The sequence below is a fragment of the Dromaius novaehollandiae genome, chromosome W (assembly GCF_036370855.1).
Source record: "Dromaius novaehollandiae isolate bDroNov1 chromosome W, bDroNov1.hap1, whole genome shotgun sequence".
Classification (NCBI taxonomy): domain Eukaryota; kingdom Metazoa; phylum Chordata; class Aves; order Casuariiformes; family Dromaiidae; genus Dromaius; species Dromaius novaehollandiae.
This window is the reverse complement of record NC_088130.1, coordinates 7,907,149-7,926,241: the sequence shown is the minus strand read 5'-3', so window position 1 is coordinate 7,926,241 and position 19,093 is coordinate 7,907,149. Positions and strand designations below refer to the sequence as shown.

The window sequence follows — 19,093 nt, the reverse complement described above, 5'->3', positions numbered from 1 at the left end:
ACTCCCCATTCAAAAAAGATTTACCAATTTGTCAGTGTTAAATTAGGCTAAAAATAATTTAAAACCAATGCAGATGAGGTATAAAAATTTCTGTCCTTCAGTTGAGAGTATCTGAAAATGCACTTAATAACAGTTTGAAGTAATTACAAAAAAACAGTCAGCCTGAATTAATTTAAACTTCAGACTGTTGAAATCATGTGATTTTCATACAGTGCCAGCACAGAGCACAGTCACTCTCTTGGGATCTGTAAACTTCTTAGCAGTACAACAGATGAATCTTTGCACTCAAAGTTTTCCCCTACCTGCTCTGCAGAAAACCCAGCCCACTACCTCTCTGCCCTCCCCTTCCCCCAAACAGACAAGACAGCATGACAATTCAGGAACTCACATAGGCTAGACTTCCTTCCATGCAGCCCTTTGGGTAGGGCTGTTAATCCTTTTTCTTAATTGATGAGGTAATGGTGGTTAACCATAAAGCAATATTAATACTAACTCTCTAGGAAACTTCAACAGAAGTGATTTAGCCTTTTTGTTGTTTTCCTGGTAAAAGTCATGCAGTTGGAACCATCACAGCATCTTGATGTTTAAGAACTTAAAAATTCAAGAGTGTCTGAACAATATCAGACTAAGCAGATCTGTATCTATTTTCCACTCTCTTTCTTGGATAGTTTAAAAGATTGTCCCCTCAACTTCAGATTTTTATTAATAGCAGGGGATGCAGGCTCCCTCTAATTATATCACTCTTGGACAAGGACAAAGGACAGTGTAAACAGCCAGTAACATGAGTGAGCTGAGAAATGTACTGAGGAGCACACATATAAACCACTTGCAAACGTTTAGTGCATTTACCATTGCTTCAGTCTAATTTTAGAGTCCCAAAACACTTCAAGGTCCATTATGCTTTAATTCAGTATGTGCTGAAATATCTAACATAAGGTTTGCATTTTATTTATGTTGAAAAAGAGAAAAACAGCAGGGATAACATAGGGATTAAGAACTCTGCAGATGAAAAATTGCAGTAGATATTGTTTTAAAAAAAATTGCATTGCTGTTTGTGTAAGTCAGCTATTATAAGACTAGGTAAAACACTTAATAAGGAGAAGGGATTTATATTATCCGAGTTCTGTTGCAGCAAACAAGTACTGCGGCTTTCATTCAGCAATTGTCAAAAACTTTCCAATGTGCCCACTGCAATGCGGATCCCAACCAACAAATCAAAGGCATTCAGCAACGAGACAAAGAGGGTCTGATGCCAACCTCGGTGCCACTGGCAACCATTATTGGCACCGAGCACATTGTCTGCCTTTTTTTCCCCTCCTTTCCTGGCACTTGACAAAAAAATGGTGGTTCTTGTAACAACAGAACACAGCAAAGTGCTGCACTGATTGAATCATACCACCAAATGATTTTATGAACTGAGATGCATTTCATAACATAGAGGCTGTCTGATGCCTGACACCCCTGACACCCCTTCCCCCCCCCCCCAAAAAAAAAGAAAAAGTTTTGTCAACAGAAGCAGTGATCGTGGCATTTTCAAGGGTTTTTTTTTTATTGTTATTAAAGAAGGGAGGGGAAAAAAGAGACACCTAGAACAAGCAGAACCCGATAGAAATGTATCATTAAGAATTATTTTAATGAATGAATTATTGATCACAATGTAAACTTCATTGTTTCTCCCTCCAAATCAATCAAAGCAGCAGCATTGCAGCCTGTCAAACCACTTAGGTGGTGGGGGTTTTTTGTTTTGTTTTGGGGGGGTGGTTTTTTGGTTTGGGTTTTTTTGTTTTTAAAGATCCTGCTACACAAGAGGATAGTAGTAAGAGAAAGGGAGAAACGAGCTAAATTCTGAGGAGCAAAAAGGAGAAGTTGGTCAATGACAAAACTTGACGGGCTGGTCCTTATTTCTTCCTTCAAGAGAAACAAGGAAGTAGGAGCTCTTTTTATGAAGAGCCAAAAGGATTGGCACTTCTAGATTTAGAAGTTGTCAATATATTGTAACATTACTCCACACTGCAATGCGGATGCCAACCAACAAATCACAGGCATCCTAGGCTAAACAAAGAGGGTCTGATGCCAATCCTGGTGCCACTGGCAACCATCACTGGCACTCAAACTATTCTTTCTCTTCTCCCCCCCCCCCAATCATTTTTAAAGCAACAACAAAAAAAATCCACGCTACTTTGCCTCTTTTTATTCATTTTATGTGCTAATTCCTTCATATTTCATTCAGGAATTATTATTATTTCTTAGCTTTTATATGTTACCATTTGATATGATGTGGGTTTTCATATTCTAAGAGAGAAATAAAAAGCAAAACATTAAGCGAAAGATGCAGCAGTTTGACTGACTTCATGCTTATCTTTTGCAAAGCCTGGTGTTCTTAATCAAGTGCACTACACTACAAAGTGCCATTAATAGCTTGCTTTCAATGAGAATAATTGAGGAAAAATATTAAATATTAAAATAATTAAAGAAAAAATACTAGGATAACTTAATACAACTTCTTCAAGAGAGCCACCAGATGCAAACAGAAGATTTATCATGAAGCAGCAAGAGATACAAATTACATTCAGTTTACAATATAAGAGGATCAAACAAGTGCAATTTGGTAGAAAGAAATTAACCAACATTATTTCCAAATTTACAAAGAGCTACTGAGAAAATATACTGGAAGATAATAATGAAGTCATGACATTAGAGTATACTTATCTTATTCACTTCTATTTAGATAACTCTTGAATAAACTCATTGTCAATTCATAAAAAAAATAATAAAAAAGCAATGCCCTGCAACCCCTACTCCCCATTTCAAGTTACAGGCTTCCACCAACTTAAAGAGGAAAAAAAAAAAAAAAAAAAAAAAAAAACCTTGACAATGTTTAAGTGTAACCTGATCTGGGTTTCTTTGGCTCAAGAGCTACTTGAACTGTTTTGCTTCCCTTTGCAGTTTTGACTTTCATAGACAGGTAAATGTGTTAGAATTAATCAGTAAGCTATGTCTTAAAATGATATTTTGAATATACATATTTCAAGTTTCCTGCACAAAAGCAGCTTAAAAGTACAAATGATATATAATTAAGATATTTTGTTTGACACTATCACTACAAACTTACTTTCTATGTTATCCAGGCTTACTTTCTATGTTATCCAGGATCAGATTTACCAGATTTGCAGTGACTTTAGGCAGCTGCTTAAACAACTAAGTGTTGTATACATAGTCTACTGTTGCTGAAAAAATATCTAATAAATAGAAGCAGGAGGGAAGAAAAAAAAAAAACATTTTTTATCATGAAAAATACAGAAAGACTAACTGTATTTATATACTTACATAATCATAATGAACCATTGGGGTAATTAAATGTGGATTCTAAAAAGAGGCTCATTAAAATTAAAAAGTGTGTTGTATATGTGTTCTCTTAAAGAATTCCTTATTCATAGATAATAAGAAAAAAAAATGGCCAAATGAAGACATGTGACATTTTACTTTTTTGTTACTAATAAAATCCATTCAGTTAATTTTTCAGTTAAATCTCTTAGTTATATACTGAGCATCAGATAACAGCCTGCCACCTACTCTCCTGTAAGCCATTTCTGCCTACTACGAGGACAAGTTGAGAAATGGCCCATCATCTGTGGCAGTTCAAACTTTACCTAGTTTGGATTTGCAGCTAAGAAATAAATTATTTATTAGTGTGGACTCACATAGTAACGCAAAGACTTCTAGAGGATGATACAATCACCAGAGAGGACCCAAAAGGCCTTTCAGAAAGAGTTTTCCATGAGCCTCAGTATTTGAGAAAGCCTTAATCTACTTACATCCATTTATGATTTAGAGGACCTGCAAATTAATATTGTAATATGTACCAGGTTTCCCTGATAAAAAAATTATCACAGCTGATTTCCTTTTAATTCTATAACACTAAGCTTAAATAGCTTTTCTATAGTGTACCTGGGTTTTTCCATATTTAAATATCTTTCAAATAAAGTTAAGCATAGCAGTATGACTATGAAAAAATATAATTCTCATGGAATATTTGGTGAAAATATTACAATGCGGATTTTTGTTGTAAAGTTCAGACAAGTAATATAGTAAGATACTATTGTCAAATATGACTAAAATATAAATATCATATGCTGTAAATCTAAATATATAGCTATGGTAGTTAAGCAGTATTTCTTTGCTAAAGATTTTCATGTTTAATAATGATGAGAAAGTTTACAATTGCTCTTCAAAGTTTAAGGAAAGATTGTTGAATATTAGTAGTTAAAAAGGTGAGAATAAATATTTATATTACCTATATGTCTGTGCAATTGCATGTACCTGCATCTGTTATTAACAGTACTGGAGAAAGAGACCAATAATAATGTTTTCTGAAGCACTAACTGGAAAAATATACAACATACTGCCACTCTGACATAAATGGCAACTTCAAAGAAACTAAAGTACTTCCTTAGTATGCCCTAGTCTCTTGAAAGAGAACATGACACGTATGTGAAATGTATGTATCATATGCATACGTACCCACACTGTGTATATAGATCACAGAAGAACATTTCATCAGAAGTCATTGCTTAGGAGAAAAAGGGCTACTTAGAATCAGTTTGACATACTAACATAGAAACACAACAATCTGCTTCCTACCTTGCTCCTGCACGTAGTATGCCAAAAACAAATCAAGCTCCTTGACTGATACTGTTATGTGATGTGGCTGGACGCAAAGTGCTGGATTTGTGCAATGTGGGGATTTCATGAGCCGCTCTCCATCTGTACTTTCCAAGGGGATGCCTTTGAACAGGATCACCATGACTAGATCCAGACGCCAGACTTTGTCAGCCTGTCGCAGGCAGTCGATTCTCCTAATCTTACCCTTCTGGTCAGGATTGGACAATACACAGCATGGGTGCTTCTTCCCAGTCACCGTGAGCACAAAATCCTCCCGGAACTCTTGGCGAATATCTTTGCGCAGCTTGGCGAGGAGCCTGGATGCCCACTTCTGCTTAATTTCAGGCTTCTCGCTAAGTAGCTCATCCTTGACTGCTCTTTCCTCGTCCTTTGACATCCGCTTCTCGTGCTTTTTAAAGTACTTGCGTTTTCGAGCCTGAAGGTTGAACCACGTATAGGCAATTGCACGGACGTGTGGAAGAAGTGCCTCAATGAACGGGTGAAATTCATCCTGTGGAAAGAAGTGGAGAGGGAGGAAAAAAAAAAAAAAAACAAAACACAAAACTCAGAGTCAGCTTGTTCTTGCAATCAAGGCAATATTGAGATAGGTTTCTGAAAATATCAAAGTGAAAACCAAGATGAAGAGAAGAAAGAATTAAAATTTACACAAGCTTCTGTATAATATCTTTTATGCAATTATCCTTGTCAAGCAACAGACAAAATTACTCAGAGCATCACATTTTCCCCACATTTCACCCTTTGAAAGAGCCACATGAAGATTATTTGATATGCCTCCCTTCACTTCATCCCACAAAGCTGTACAGACTACATCATTTAAAAGAGATGCTATCAAGATGTTTTGTTTCTAAAGTGTAAATAATGAGTGAACAACATCAAGCAAAGTACCATTATACAAAGAGGACACTGTATGATTTTTTTTTATATATATGAGCAGAAACGTTCAGAATGCTGAAGCGAATGCCACAGTTCATTTCTCTTCTCTGTGGTACAGAAACACAAAGCATACACATGCTCAGTGTAATGCCACACAGTTCCCGCTTTTGGAGCATGCTCTCAGCAAGAGACTGCTGGTGGCACAAAGAGCATGCGCCATTAAACTTGATCCATTTTCTTATCAAATGTCCAACATTTCAGCACTGAAACAGCACCATTCCAGTGGTGGTAACTACAGAAACCAGTATACAGTATGGGAAGGTGGGCAAAAAGACACAGTATGTCATATAAAAATCCTGAACAGAAGCTTGTGTATTTTCATCTCTGCATGCTCCCCTCCTACCACTCTCAAACTCTATAAAATAAAAGCTTATTAAGTTGAGAAAAAAAATTATATTAATGTTCTTCCAGCAGCTCCACTATGGCATTTAAAGCCCCACAGAGTCAGTTAATTTGTTAACTGATCACGTGAGCACAGCAATAATTGTAAACCCCCTAAAAAAATCTGAGGTGTGCAATGAAAATGGCAACTTGGCACAAACTTTGCATTTTTTGTGTTTCTGCATGCTGTGGCAGGGTGACATTACAAGTATACCATTGGTCAAACGCTGCTTTTGTGAAATCCATGCAATTTAATTACAGTTATAAAATATCCCTTCCTGTCATATGGCTTCACCTGCAAGGTTCATATCTTACACCTAGTTGCAATATGTATTGCATTAAAGAGATAAAGCTCAATTGTTGTCTACAAGTACATCCTACAGCAATTAATTCATTTTATCTGCTTTAAGTATCTTCTTACACATCCACGTTAATATCTAAATAGGCCTTCCTGAAAAGTACTGTCTTTTTCTGTGAACAAAAACAAATAGAATTAATTTGCTATTTAAAACAGTGCAATCTGCTTATCAAACATTACTATATTTTGGTTTGGAAGACAGACCGTAGGGGAGGTGTCTTTCTGAGTGTAGGCATATTTGGTTTTAAATACTGTGCAGAGATCATTCATCATATGGAATGACACAGTACAAACTAAAACTGAAACTTTATGTGATTATATTCAAGAATACAATTAAACTAATATTTTAGTTACTCTGATAGACAGGGAATGAATTACATTAAATCAGTAGGCTGATTAGGTAAAAAATGATGGGAGTATAACCAATGGTCTCATAATTATAGAGAGTTCAGACTACCACTGTGGAAACTTACTGGACTTTGAGCCAGGAATTTAGTATTAAAATCTTCAAATTTCAAAAAAATTCAAAGCTTCCTGAATGTTAAAAACCCACAAGGTCTAGTCATTTCTCTTCCCTAAACACCCTCAAATCAAACACAAATCAACTGGAAAAACTGCAAACAGTTTACCTATGGCCAACATTACCTTTATAGAGAAGAAAGAGCCAATATCAAAAGACAGTTCAGGACATTAAATGATTGCATTACAGTATGATACTTAACAAAGAACCACAAAGACAATAATTAAATTGATTAGTAGTTTCCAGCAGAGATTTGAACAACCCTGATACTATACTGGCACATAAAACCAGGCCATGGAAAGAGTTAAACCACAATCTGTTCTTTGTGTGGGAAGGCAATACTGCTCAGATTAACCACAGCCCATGATAAGATTTCCCTATCTTCATACACTTTCTGATGCCACGCTTCTTCCTCCCTCAATTTTAACTACCACAGAAAGTTTATTTTTTGTTCTCCAGAAGTCATCTTAATAAAAGCATTTTAATGAAATGTCAATTAAATTTAAATACAAACAGCAAGACTGTGCATTAGTAAATCTTTCCAATTCATTTTATACTGAATAAAACAGATTTTCTACAGATTTTTAAAAACTAACAGCTGGAGGCTAAAGCGGGGGAAGCCATAGTGCTTGGGGAGGAAAGATTCTTTTGTCCCATGTACAATAATTTCCCCTACATCTAAAATAGACTGCAGCATTTATAGTTTTAAAAGTGGCAATAAAATTACTGTGCAAATATTATACTCTAATAGAGTACTGGAGATGTACTTTTCCTTTCTAATAACATCATGAACTATTTTGGATTGGCTTCACCTGTAAGTACTGCATATAGTATAGTAACAATAATAACTGATAGTATTCTAAATCCATAAATAAGTTTATATAGTTAATTTTCAAATTTTAAATTCCAGTTTCTAATGAGTGAATGTTTTTAAGAAGTGGAAAAAAAATAACTATATTCATGCTTTTGATTCATAATATCATAAAGTCCTAAAACTATAAAGTGTATGTAAAAAGCGTGAAGGGGAAGCACAACAGTGTCCTGTTCTAAAGCGATATTATCAAATATCTTTGAGAGGTTCATTGCACATCTGGATTCCTTTCAAATGAAGCATTACTTGACAAGAAGTGCCCCATAAAAATGATCCTAAATGGAGATTTGCTATTAGTCATACACATTCTCCACTAAACCTCCTGAAAAGCTATCTTCTAAATTTCATTTTCCCCTAATATTTGTAGAGTTAATACTGAAACAGTGATTTTTATGTGGCACTTACTCATATGCCATAATTGCTTTTTCAATTAAGTGATTTATGCAGGTAAAGTTTTCAAATGTCTTAAATGACTGTGGTGAATCAGCGTGCACTGACAAATTAAATTAAAATGGAAGTTACTTTCAAATATGTATATGGCTTGTAAATAAATGAAAAATACCTATACTCTAATTGTGGTATAATAATGATGGGTCAGGTTTTCTTTTGTAATAGTTAAGAGGGAAATAAATCCTTTCTTCCTTCCACCTTTCCAAACTTTGTATCAATTCATCCAAGTTTGAATCAAGCACCATACAATAAATAAGACAGAAGTCTAGCAATTATATATAGGAAACCTTGCAGTCTCGATTTTACTGCACAGATTTTCACTACCCATAAATAAACAACATATTCTAGGGAGGAAAGAAAATTATAATGTGTTTTAAGATTCCTAGACCACTGCAATATAAAAATAAACCATGGTAAAAATATCACAAGAGACTGAACACAAAGGCATGCAGCAACTGCATCCTATCATGCTTCAGCAAGAGAAGTAAATGGAGTTTATATTCATTCCAAAATAAGGGGAAGGGGGTACATGGGGGAGAATAGAACAAGGCAAAAAAAAAAAGTTTAGTTGTATTTAGTAAATTTTCATTCTTCCTTGCAGTTATTTCATACCCACGAAACTTTTACTGTAATGATAGCAGGTAACACTCCCAACTGCGAAAGACTAGCTTAAAACCATACTTTTAGATTTCAGATCTGTTTTTAAGAGTTGCTACAAAGCTGTCTCTACACAAACTGAACTACTGATTTTGCAAGTACCTTTGTTCAATCGGGTACTCTATTTTGATCCGTGTTAGAAATTTTTACCAAAATATTTTTGAGCACACATTACTACAAAGTGTATCTGAGACATCTTATGGACAGAGGAAAAAAAATAGATACAACTCTGACAGTTTGGATTTAACTCAATTACAGTTTAAGATTAATCAACCTTTTATTTTAAATAAATAACACAAAGACAAGGTATAAATTCTCATTTACCCTATAATCCTAATCTTTAAAATTAGGGAAAGAAGAGATGACTAAAGAAACCCTTTAATCATTCCAAGCAGAAGAGAAAGTTTACAAATTAAAGGAAATCAAAATTGCTGCAATTGTAGTCCATATATTCATTGCTAAATATGAGCCACTTTTACATGGCACATGATACAGCATGATTGGAAAACAATATATAAGAGTTTTTAAACACAAAAAGGCAAAAAATGTTTCATTCATGCTTGTAGAAATTCAATTAGTTATGTTTTTATATAAAACTTGAATAGTGGCATTTTAAAATAGATTTAGTAAAAGTGATGGGCTTTATTACATCTCTTAAGGAAAAAGTCCAAGAAGCAAACACATGGGGGAAAAAATATCATTAGCACACTAAATATCAAAAATCTTATCTGCTGTATTACAGGTGGAAGTTAAGGTTTGCTATTTTCAATGTAAAACCTACTTTGTTTCCTTTGTATTACTCTTCAATGTATATTCATGTGCAGAGGTCTCATTGGGTGTCAATAATTTCACAGAAAGGACAGCATATGCAGTTTTATTTTGTTTTTTAACTAATCATAGACTCCACCAGAAGTAATTCCTGTATGTACCTGTAAATATGTGCATCTCTCTTACACAAAGTGCAATCTATGTATACTACATTATTTTTTTCTTTTGAAGTACAACTATTTCAATTTCCAATTTTGTTCCAGTGAAGTTCACATTTACTTGCTGAAAATATCTATACCTAAGTCAATCATTTAGACGCTAAACAAAATATAAACAATAAAAGGGGTCAGCTAAAAAGCTACAAGACTGTAACCAATCACTAAATAAGCCTTATTGTTTCCATCTTCATTCACAATTTATGAATGCTTCAGCCCTTTTGAATCACAATGCTTTTTAATTGTCAAATAATTGAAATCATAATTATTTGTTCACTATGAAACTATAAGTGCATTATTTGCTGTTTAATACAACATTAGACTTATTTCCACACATTTTCTTTTTCTTTAGCTATTTGCTACACCAATGTGGAAGCAAGCAGTTATCGCTTAATCAGTTTACATCACATCCTCCTAAGACAGACTTGCACAAAAGCTTCTGAGAACTATCCTGTAGCTTTACAGATATAATTTACTATTCTGAATATGCTCCAGTATCAAGATATTTATTTCTTATTAAAGCAGTAACAACAAATATGTTCTGTGAGCACTTAATTTCTGAAGGGTTACTTTCTATACCACTAATGTCTCAAAATGAGTTTTAAAAGAACAAGATCCTCACTTGGCTCCCCTCACGGCAGAAGGTTCTGAAGAGCTTCAGAAACCCATGGGCATTACTAAACTACTCTCCATATCCACACTGCCCCATGTGAAGCAATATTCCTTGCTTTGTCCAAACATTCACCATAGTTTTGCATGCAGCATACACTGTTACTGCTTTTAATAAACAGCCTGATGTTTTTGCTTTTGATGAGGCATGCTGATTTATAAACCCCAAAATTAGTCAAGGAAAAAAAAAGTCATAATCCTACATAACCAAGTAAGAAATTATCCTATAGCTTGGCCATCCCCACTAAAATCATCTTCACACTGTTAGCAGACTATATATTATTAAACATAGGAAAGAATTATGCTGCACCGGGTAATGTTTATTTTTGTCAGAAACAACACTTTTCCTTTAAACCCTTTTATTGGAGTGAATAAGTTGACGGGATGAAAAGACAGTGTTTTCCAATCAAATCAAACCTACTTTTTAGCGTAATTTGTTCATTTCCACGTTGTTAGCCTTTGACTTTTTATGCACTAACAATTAACAGTATTTGTCTACGGGTGACACTTTGAATGAATCTCCCCAAAACAATGGCCTGGTACAGTTTATTCTCTACTGTTCTCTACTGCGAGAGGAGTTTGGCTCTGACTAGCAGTTAGTTACAACTGTGCTTTAACCCGTTACAACTACTAGCAATGGCTCATTAACAACTCAGACATAAAAATAAAAATCACGTGAAAATAAATATATAAATAAATAAATAAATAAATAAACGCGTCTATACCTGAGTGAGACAGATTGGAGAATACATCATGACTTCGCTTTGAGAACACGCTGCCCGGAGAGCCCCTAAGAAAAGCCTCAAAAAGGAGTAATTTCATCTATTCATTTTACAGTCATCTGAGACCCAAGGAAGATGAAATCAATCAGGACGAGGCTCTGCCCTGGATGACCACAACTTCACAACAAACACCAGTCCTCCTTAAATAGCCAAAGATTCAAGTTCACTCTGTGTGTTAGATTTCCCGGGGTGAAATCCAATCTACACTTTTAACCCTCTTGTAGTCGGCAGCGCAGGAGTCTTGCTTTTGCTGGTGGTGGTGGTTGTTTTGCAGATAAGGAGGGGGGAGGACGGGGGGGTCGTTTGGGTTTTTTCCCCCTCAAAAAAAAAAAAGTGGTGGGTTATTATGGCACTGTCACCATGCTCCAAAAAGTTCAAGGTTACAGCCCGGAGCAGAGGAGGAGAATCCCGGAGTGATGGCAGGCGAAACTTTGCACGGCAGCGACCATGTGTGCGGGAGCGAGCTGGAGCAAGAGTGTGCGTCCCCCAAGGGTGGAAAATGCTCCGCAGCGCGCAGTCTCCGGGCTCCTCTCGCGGCAGCCTCAGCCTCCTGCTCCCTCTCTCTCGAGGTAATATTAAGAGATTGCTTTCCAAACACCCTCTAAAATAAAAACGATTTCTTGAAAATTCAAACGGTAAATCTCTCTCCCTATTTGTTCGCGTGCCTTCTCTCTCTGTATGCAAAATTTGGAAGTTGAGTCACCGGTTACACCCTCTGGACCCCATTCCAGCTCTCCAACTGAGACTTAGGGATTTTTTGGTGATTATTTAATTACACAAACATCGCTTACACTCCTCCTCCTGCAAACACATTCCTTTTCCACCATATCCCCCTCCCCTGCCCTCCCTCTTTATTAATCATCATTAATACTCTAGAAGGAACTAGCATGTTTTACAAACATGCCTCATTTCCCCCTCTCTTCTGGTGGGACAAAGTTGGAAGGGGGGGGGGGGGAAGGTAGTCCTGCAGTCTGAATAGTTCCCCCCCCCCCCTTTTTGAGGGGTGTTTCGGGTATTGTTTTGTCAGTGGTGTATACATGACATAGCAGCAGCACTCTCAAATCCACTTCCCCTCGCTCCTCCTGGCAAGCGCCCAGTGGAAAAATTCCCTCGCAGGGCTATAAAGGAACCGTGGCTATTCCTTGCAGCAGCTACGTCTATGCTTCCACTCTGGCCTTTGCCAACCCAGCCGGCCCAGGAGCCACTGCATGCAGCCTGGGGGAGAGCTAGAAGTAGGAAGTTTAGCCAAATCACTGCTAATTAACCCCGTAAGGAAGGATGAAGAAAGAGGGGAAGGAGGTCTTTTTTTCCTTCCCACTCGGCAAATACTGCAATCGTCTCCCCATTTCCGTGTGAGAGGTATATTTTTGCATTGTGAAGCTATGACCGGGGGGGACTATCTTTCGCTCCTGTTTCCACATCGAGACAGCCGCGAACTGCAGCACTGAGGAAGGTGTAGGAGAAAAAGGACAATAAGTCTGTTTTTTGCCGCCCTCCCGGGAGCCCCCTTTAACAGGTGGCCCTCATTTACCACTACCTCCGCCCACCTGTCGCAGCCTGACCATACCCGCGAAGTACCCAGATAGCCTGCGAGTCGAGCCCCGTCCCAGGGGACTATGGCGGGGCGGGGGAGGGAAGAGGAGGTGTCAGCCTTACTCTCTTGGTGGGGAGGACGTGGTGGTGGGAGGAGCATGACTAAACTCCTTACATTAAGCAATCTGAAGGAGAGGAGCCAGTGGGACCAAGAATCTGGTTTCAATCTTCCAGAGCAGCTTTTACTAGGGAAGCTGAAGCCCGAGGACTTGTTTCTTGCTACAGGAAAAAGAGGAAAATGGCAGGCGGGGCAGGAGGGAGAAAGCGGGTGAAAAAAGTAGTGAATGAAACTTATTTCTCCTACTAGGAGGAGGGCAGTGATGCAGTACAGACCTTGGGAGGTGGGCATATGGTCCCGGCCTCCTCAGCATTGCTACCGCCAGTAAGTGGGAAGAAGCAGCTGAGCGGTACCAGCACCGCTCTCCACCGCTGCAGCTTCACTTCAGGGTCGGGCTGCTCTGAATTGTCCTGAAAGGACCACTGACTTTCTCCCCCAAGTGAGAGTTTATTCACATCAGGCATTTCACAGCAACACATCAAGAAAAATAGGCAGGTCCAAGTCAACCATGAAATGGTCACTTTTTAACTCCATGCTGTCCTCATTAGGGAAATGCTCAAACACAGACCATTTTCAAAAGAGGTCTCTTAATGAGGGGAGCTTGCCAAGTCTACCAGCTGTAATTCCCGTGCATTTACAAGCCAAAAGAAGAGGGAGGGGTAGGGGAAGGAGAAAGCCCATACAAGACAGGTAATGTCAAAGGAAACAGCAAGAGTCCAACACATGTTAACCCTTACAAAATCCTGCATTACATACCCATGTTGCTGCACTTGCAGAGTTTGCTCAAACCCTAAGGATTTGAGCAACAGCCATAGTTCTTTTCTAAAGATCACATTAAGAAGTGCCAAGTTCAGAGCATGCACTTAGGCAAGAAGAGATGAAGCAAACTCAAGGCTAACCACAGCAGGTACATCTATTTTCATATCTGGTGTAGAATACCCCCCCCCCCAAATCCTATCATCTTTTCCTTTTTCCAGACACTACAAGGGTTGATAACACCAGCTTTAAATACTGGAGTTTTGCTTTGAATAAATATTCAAATTAACTGGAGTTAATTTACCCTAGAAAAGATATACTCCTTAGCACAAACACACTGATGTCCTTGAACACACCTCTTTGAGTGCTTGAGCTCTCACACAAGAAGCCATTATTGCACATCTGATTTAAAACCCCAATACCACCTGTCCCCCATCTCCCATGCTCCTCCCCCCAAAATTAAGACAAGCACCCAAGCCCCACTTCCAGAAATGCTGCCACTGAGTTGCACAGATTTTACAAGTATCCCCTCCCCCACAGAACTTGCCCAGTACCTCTGAGGAAGCCTAGGAAGCAGGGCCTTCTGCAAAGGAGCTTTTTACACCAGAGACATGTACTAAAAGCAACAAGTTCCTCAGAGCCAGCGGCCAACAGTAACAAGCAGGAGAAGGCAAAGGGGAACAAGATAAGAACAGACACTGAACTATGCAGTATCTGCAGCCCACAGGAAACCCCAGAGTCAGCATGTCCCCTTTCTCCTTAAATATATTTGTACTCATTGCAGGAGAAGGAGGGAGCTGGGATCAGACATAGTGACATAGATTCACCTACACAATGTGTATACGCTCTGCCTGTAACTGAGCACTGATTTTCATTTTCACTAAGAGGAGACAAAGGAGACGAGAGGAGGATGAATCCTGCTCCGGGGGGGGGGGAATGTGGGTAGCCATGCAAGTGTCTCCTGGTGTCCTCAGACACCCTCCCACACACCCAGCCCTTTGCTTGCTCACACACCAGCAAACCAGCACCACTTGTGTAATAAGTAGCAAGCTAACACCAGGCCTTTCCAGGAAAGGATCTGTTAGCCAGGATTAACCAAACCCAGTCTGCAAAGGCATCCTGGGAGAAACTGTGGAAACAGGATTAATCTCCTCTAAAGGCACAGTCTCTTCATAAGCACAACATCACAGCAAGAGAACAGTGCAAATTGTTATTGTTTTCTCCTCAAATCCAGTTCCTCCCCAACAGGCTATGAGAGCACAGATGAGGGCAGGCTGAACTGTACTTCCTAAGGTTGTTAACATGCTTGGTTTTCCTCCCACTGGTTAACCCCACATAGAAGGGTGGCCTTGAATCCAGGCAAAAATGCAAATCAGTTTGTGTGTGTATATATGTGTGGGGGAAGTAACCCACAAACCCAAATAAAAAAACCCTACACATATTCCCTCTGTTACAGAAAAAAAAGGAAAGAGGTGTTTGAGAACAGAGCACTACACTCAAAAGGGGGGGGGGAGGTGGAGAAGCAACTCCCCACCAGTTCCTTGCATATATACACAGACATGTGAGAATCGGGACAGCCTGTACTTTAAGAAACATGGCATTAACGCAGGAGCGACAACAGCAATAGCAATGAGGCCCTCACAAGTGGGGAGACCCTCTAGGAAAGTAGTTTGATTGCTTCCAAGTATTGATTTGCATTAACACCTTCTTCCCAATAAATCCCTTTCTTCAACTGCTACGTGAAAGCCACAACAATAAAAACCTTGTTACTGTTACAAGTGCTATATCCTTAAAACTCTGCATTGGAGGACAGTTGCTTTGCATATTTACTATAAGAGCCACACTGACCTCCACATGGTCTTTTAAAGTTCATATATAACTTTAATACAAATAATGAAGATCTTGGGGAACATCAAGGGCTGGCTGCTCCCTAAGGGACAGGGAGCTAAGCACGATAACATAGCCAGCAGGGCAGGGGCCTCACCAGCCAGGGCCCAGCCCCACAGTACCCGAGCAAGGTGAGCAGGGCAGGCCCAAAGACGGTAGCCAGAGTCAGCTCAGAGTCCAGATCATCAGGTAGGGACTCAGTACTTCTCCAATTTAGGTCAAATAGTAATTGAACACCCAGGACTGAACTTAAATGAGGCTCCTGGGCCTGTGGGCAGACCCAGGTGAGGCTGGTCAGGGCTATTAAGGGTACTCAGGGCCCTGACATAAGGAAATAAAAGCCCACCATTGAACAACCCCAGGAACTGTTTTGATCTGCATTAAGATTTGAATAACCTAAGGGGAACCTGCCCTACCACTGACAGGCAGAGAAGTGATAGGGAAGACTGATAAAAAGTGCACATACATGCAGCCCTACACTCAAGCACATGTATTCACAGGAAAACATGTGACAAGTAGCACTTTCAGAGAGAACTGAAGAACAAAAAGTACCTCTCATTAATAGATTGCAACAGTTTAAGTTCATCTTTGGTAATTGACACTCTGGTGTTTTGCCCCCAACTCCGTCCTTTCTCTAGCATTCCAGTTCTAGCATCAGACAAGTTTATCCCCCCCCCCCCCCGCGGTTTTCCATGAACAGTTCAGATGCTAGTTCTGTTGGACTTGTATTGGAAACAAATGCACTTATTCTTCCTCCCTTAGCAGACAATACTCACAAGCTTTACCTCATTTTCTAAAGTGGTTTTACTGTTAGACTTCAGAGATAATAATGTTAAAAACAGAAAGGCCTGTTAGGCCAGCTAATGTTTGTTCTTCCTCTGTCTGGACAGCTGCTCTACTGTTTGGGTTTTGGATCATAAGTTTGTATTAAACCTCAAAAATCAAGAGAAAGATATTGCTAACACTGAGTTGCATAACCTCAGTATATAAGGACACAAATTGCTCCATTATCTAAACAGACACAGAACATATTAAACTACTAAAAAATCAAAATTTCCTGAATATTTCAATTGTCCTTTCTTAAAAATCAGAAACATTTGATTCAGAGACAGGGCAACGGTTTAAAAGATTTAAATATGCAAGAACCATCCTCCCCCCCCACACACAGAATTTTTACTTAAGAGGCTCCTGTGACCCAAAAGAAAAGCTTCATAGTGATTAATTTATCTAACCTAATAGCAATAGTGTTAGCTTTTCAGCTTCATCCACAGTTAGAAAATGCAGTTCATAAACATGTCTGTTAGGTATACAAATATTTACACATATACACACACATTGTGTGGCATGAATAATTATGTATAATAACATAAACTGTATTATATTATCATTGTTATATAGTGAAAATTCTATATATCTATGACTAGTATTTGTGCCTTACAAGACTCCTTGTGACATCATATTAAACTACAAAGTTCTAGATATGTATGACATAATTACAGTACTGTTCAATTTTCTTTATATATATATGTGTGTGTGTGTGCATGTATATATATTCACATGCACACACAAAAAGTCTGATAGAAAACATTTAGGGAATAAACATAACTAGCTAAATAAGCAAACTGACAATTTACCAGTTTGTGAGGTCTCAATTCATTTTATATGCAGCTGAATTTTACAGTATTTATGGTTCTTTTAAAATGAGAACAACAATCAGTATATCTTTGAAGTCAGTGTAGTATTATCAATCCTATAAATATATGTATCATAAATTTACTAGCACTTGAGTTTTTTTCTGAATGAACAGAAGAAACACACTGTATATAGAATGTGTTTGTGTGTATATATGTTTATAGAATTAAGGAAACACTACTGTCTTTATACATACACAGTACATATGAAGGATGTGTGTGCTTGACTTCTGTCCACATATGGTTTGATGGGCACTCTAACGCTTGAGCTTTCCACAGCTCCCAGACCAGAAAATGAAAATGTCAAACTTCAAATGTAAAACTGTAAACCATAACATTTTGTGTTACACAACTCTGCAGATTTTATCCTGACTGTGTAAAGGTCACATTCTCAGCCTTACATAGGCATGGAATCCCTCTTACTCAGTATAGTAAATTCCCACAAAATTCACATTAAGTAATCTTAAATTCCATGGAAATATAAAAAATAGTTTCAGCTGTACCTTTTCTGACAGTTTGTATGACTTTCTAGATTTAGTATGCTGTGTTTTTTTTAAAGATTGATTTTAATGTCTATACAAATTAGAGTTCAAAAGTTAACTTTTTTTTCCTGTGATTCAAAGCTAAAGTTGCATGTATTGTGGCTCAAAATCACTTCAAAGAAAATTAATCTTGTGTATTTTGGTGCCTTTTCCCTGCCAGCTACTGTACTAAAAAAAAAAAAAAAAAAAAGTCAGAGATCTTGTCTGTCCTGTCTCAAGTTCAATGGCAGTTCTTTCCAGCAGCAGGAGAAGATGCCATGTTCACAGGCATAATACAGATCACGACATCTTGTGTCAAAGTTGAAACTGTCTTCCCCACCCCCTTCAACCTGAGAGCTGCCAAGTCCTCACACACTCCGCATTCAACCACAACTTAATGGATGGGATATTGTGCATTAAAATGTGGCCCAGACACACAGGCGAGGAGAAGACAAGAGAGAAAGCAGACGGACACACACACACACACACACATATATGCAGGAGAAAGGACTGAATTAATATACCACAACAAAATAGCAGTGAAAAAATGCAAAAAGAAACAATAAGAAACTTCAAAACTAACTTTAAAAAACAAACTAGAAATGCCACCTGAACATTCCATCTTGCAATGCACTGTGAAAGAGACTAATACAAGCCTCCAGAAACAATTTATCTAGCAGACAATACAGAACAGTAATGCCATTTCCTCAACAATATGCATTAATAGTGAAAAGTCTATTCACCACCAAACCCAAGACAGCCAAATAGAAAATATTGAATTAAAATGTGAGTAAAGAAAGAATCTCTACAGCAACAAGGAAGAGGGGGAAAAAAACCTGTCTACAAGGTACAAATAAAGTAGCATTTGCGTTAATCCTTCCCAGCATTTAACTGATAGTTGCCTGCCGGAGAAGAAGGGGGAGGGGGAGAAAGTTGAAGGAGGAAATATGGCAAGTTCAGCACTTTTGGACACAAACTCCCATCAACTGATTCCTGGCATAAAAGTGTGACCCATATACAAAAGCTGCCAACAAAGCAAAATATTATATCTCATCCTGTAAAACAGAAGTGATACCAGCATTTAGGGAGGAGGCATAACATCCACTTTGAAATCACAGAGACACAACCTCGGCCTGGAGGAAGAAAAAGGCAAGAGTCAAGCAAGTTAAAAAATCATTTTCAATGCCATATACCATTGCACTGTATTGCATTAAACAAACAGGATCCTGAAATCTGTAACATACACCACTGGGCTGTTGCCTTCACATTTCTTGGGTTAAAAAATGTATTCTTTTCTTGA

At 38.2% G+C, this 19,093-nt stretch overlaps 1 protein-coding gene across 6 annotated transcripts in view; it reads right to left on the bottom strand.

Annotated features, from left to right (window-relative positions):
• The window catches only part of LOC135324452 (nuclear factor 1 B-type-like), a 160,015-nt gene extending 147,957 nt beyond the window's left edge, over nucleotides 1-12,058 (bottom strand). For 4 of the 6 annotated variants that reach the window (XM_064500862.1, XM_064500865.1, XM_064500866.1 and 1 more), the window contains exons 1-2: nucleotides 11,231-12,057; nucleotides 4,642-5,173 (exon numbers count right to left, since the gene is read on the bottom strand). In XM_064500862.1, the coding sequence (XP_064356932.1) occupies nucleotides 4,642-5,173; nucleotides 11,231-11,260 (562 nt within the window). In that variant the 5' untranslated portion in view covers nucleotides 11,261-12,057. Of the gene's footprint in view, nucleotides 1-4,641; nucleotides 5,174-11,230 lie in introns of all 6 variants that reach the window. The other 2 variants (XM_064500863.1, XM_064500864.1) reach the window with 2 other exon arrangements.
• Nucleotides 12,059-19,093: the final 7,035 nt, after the last annotated feature.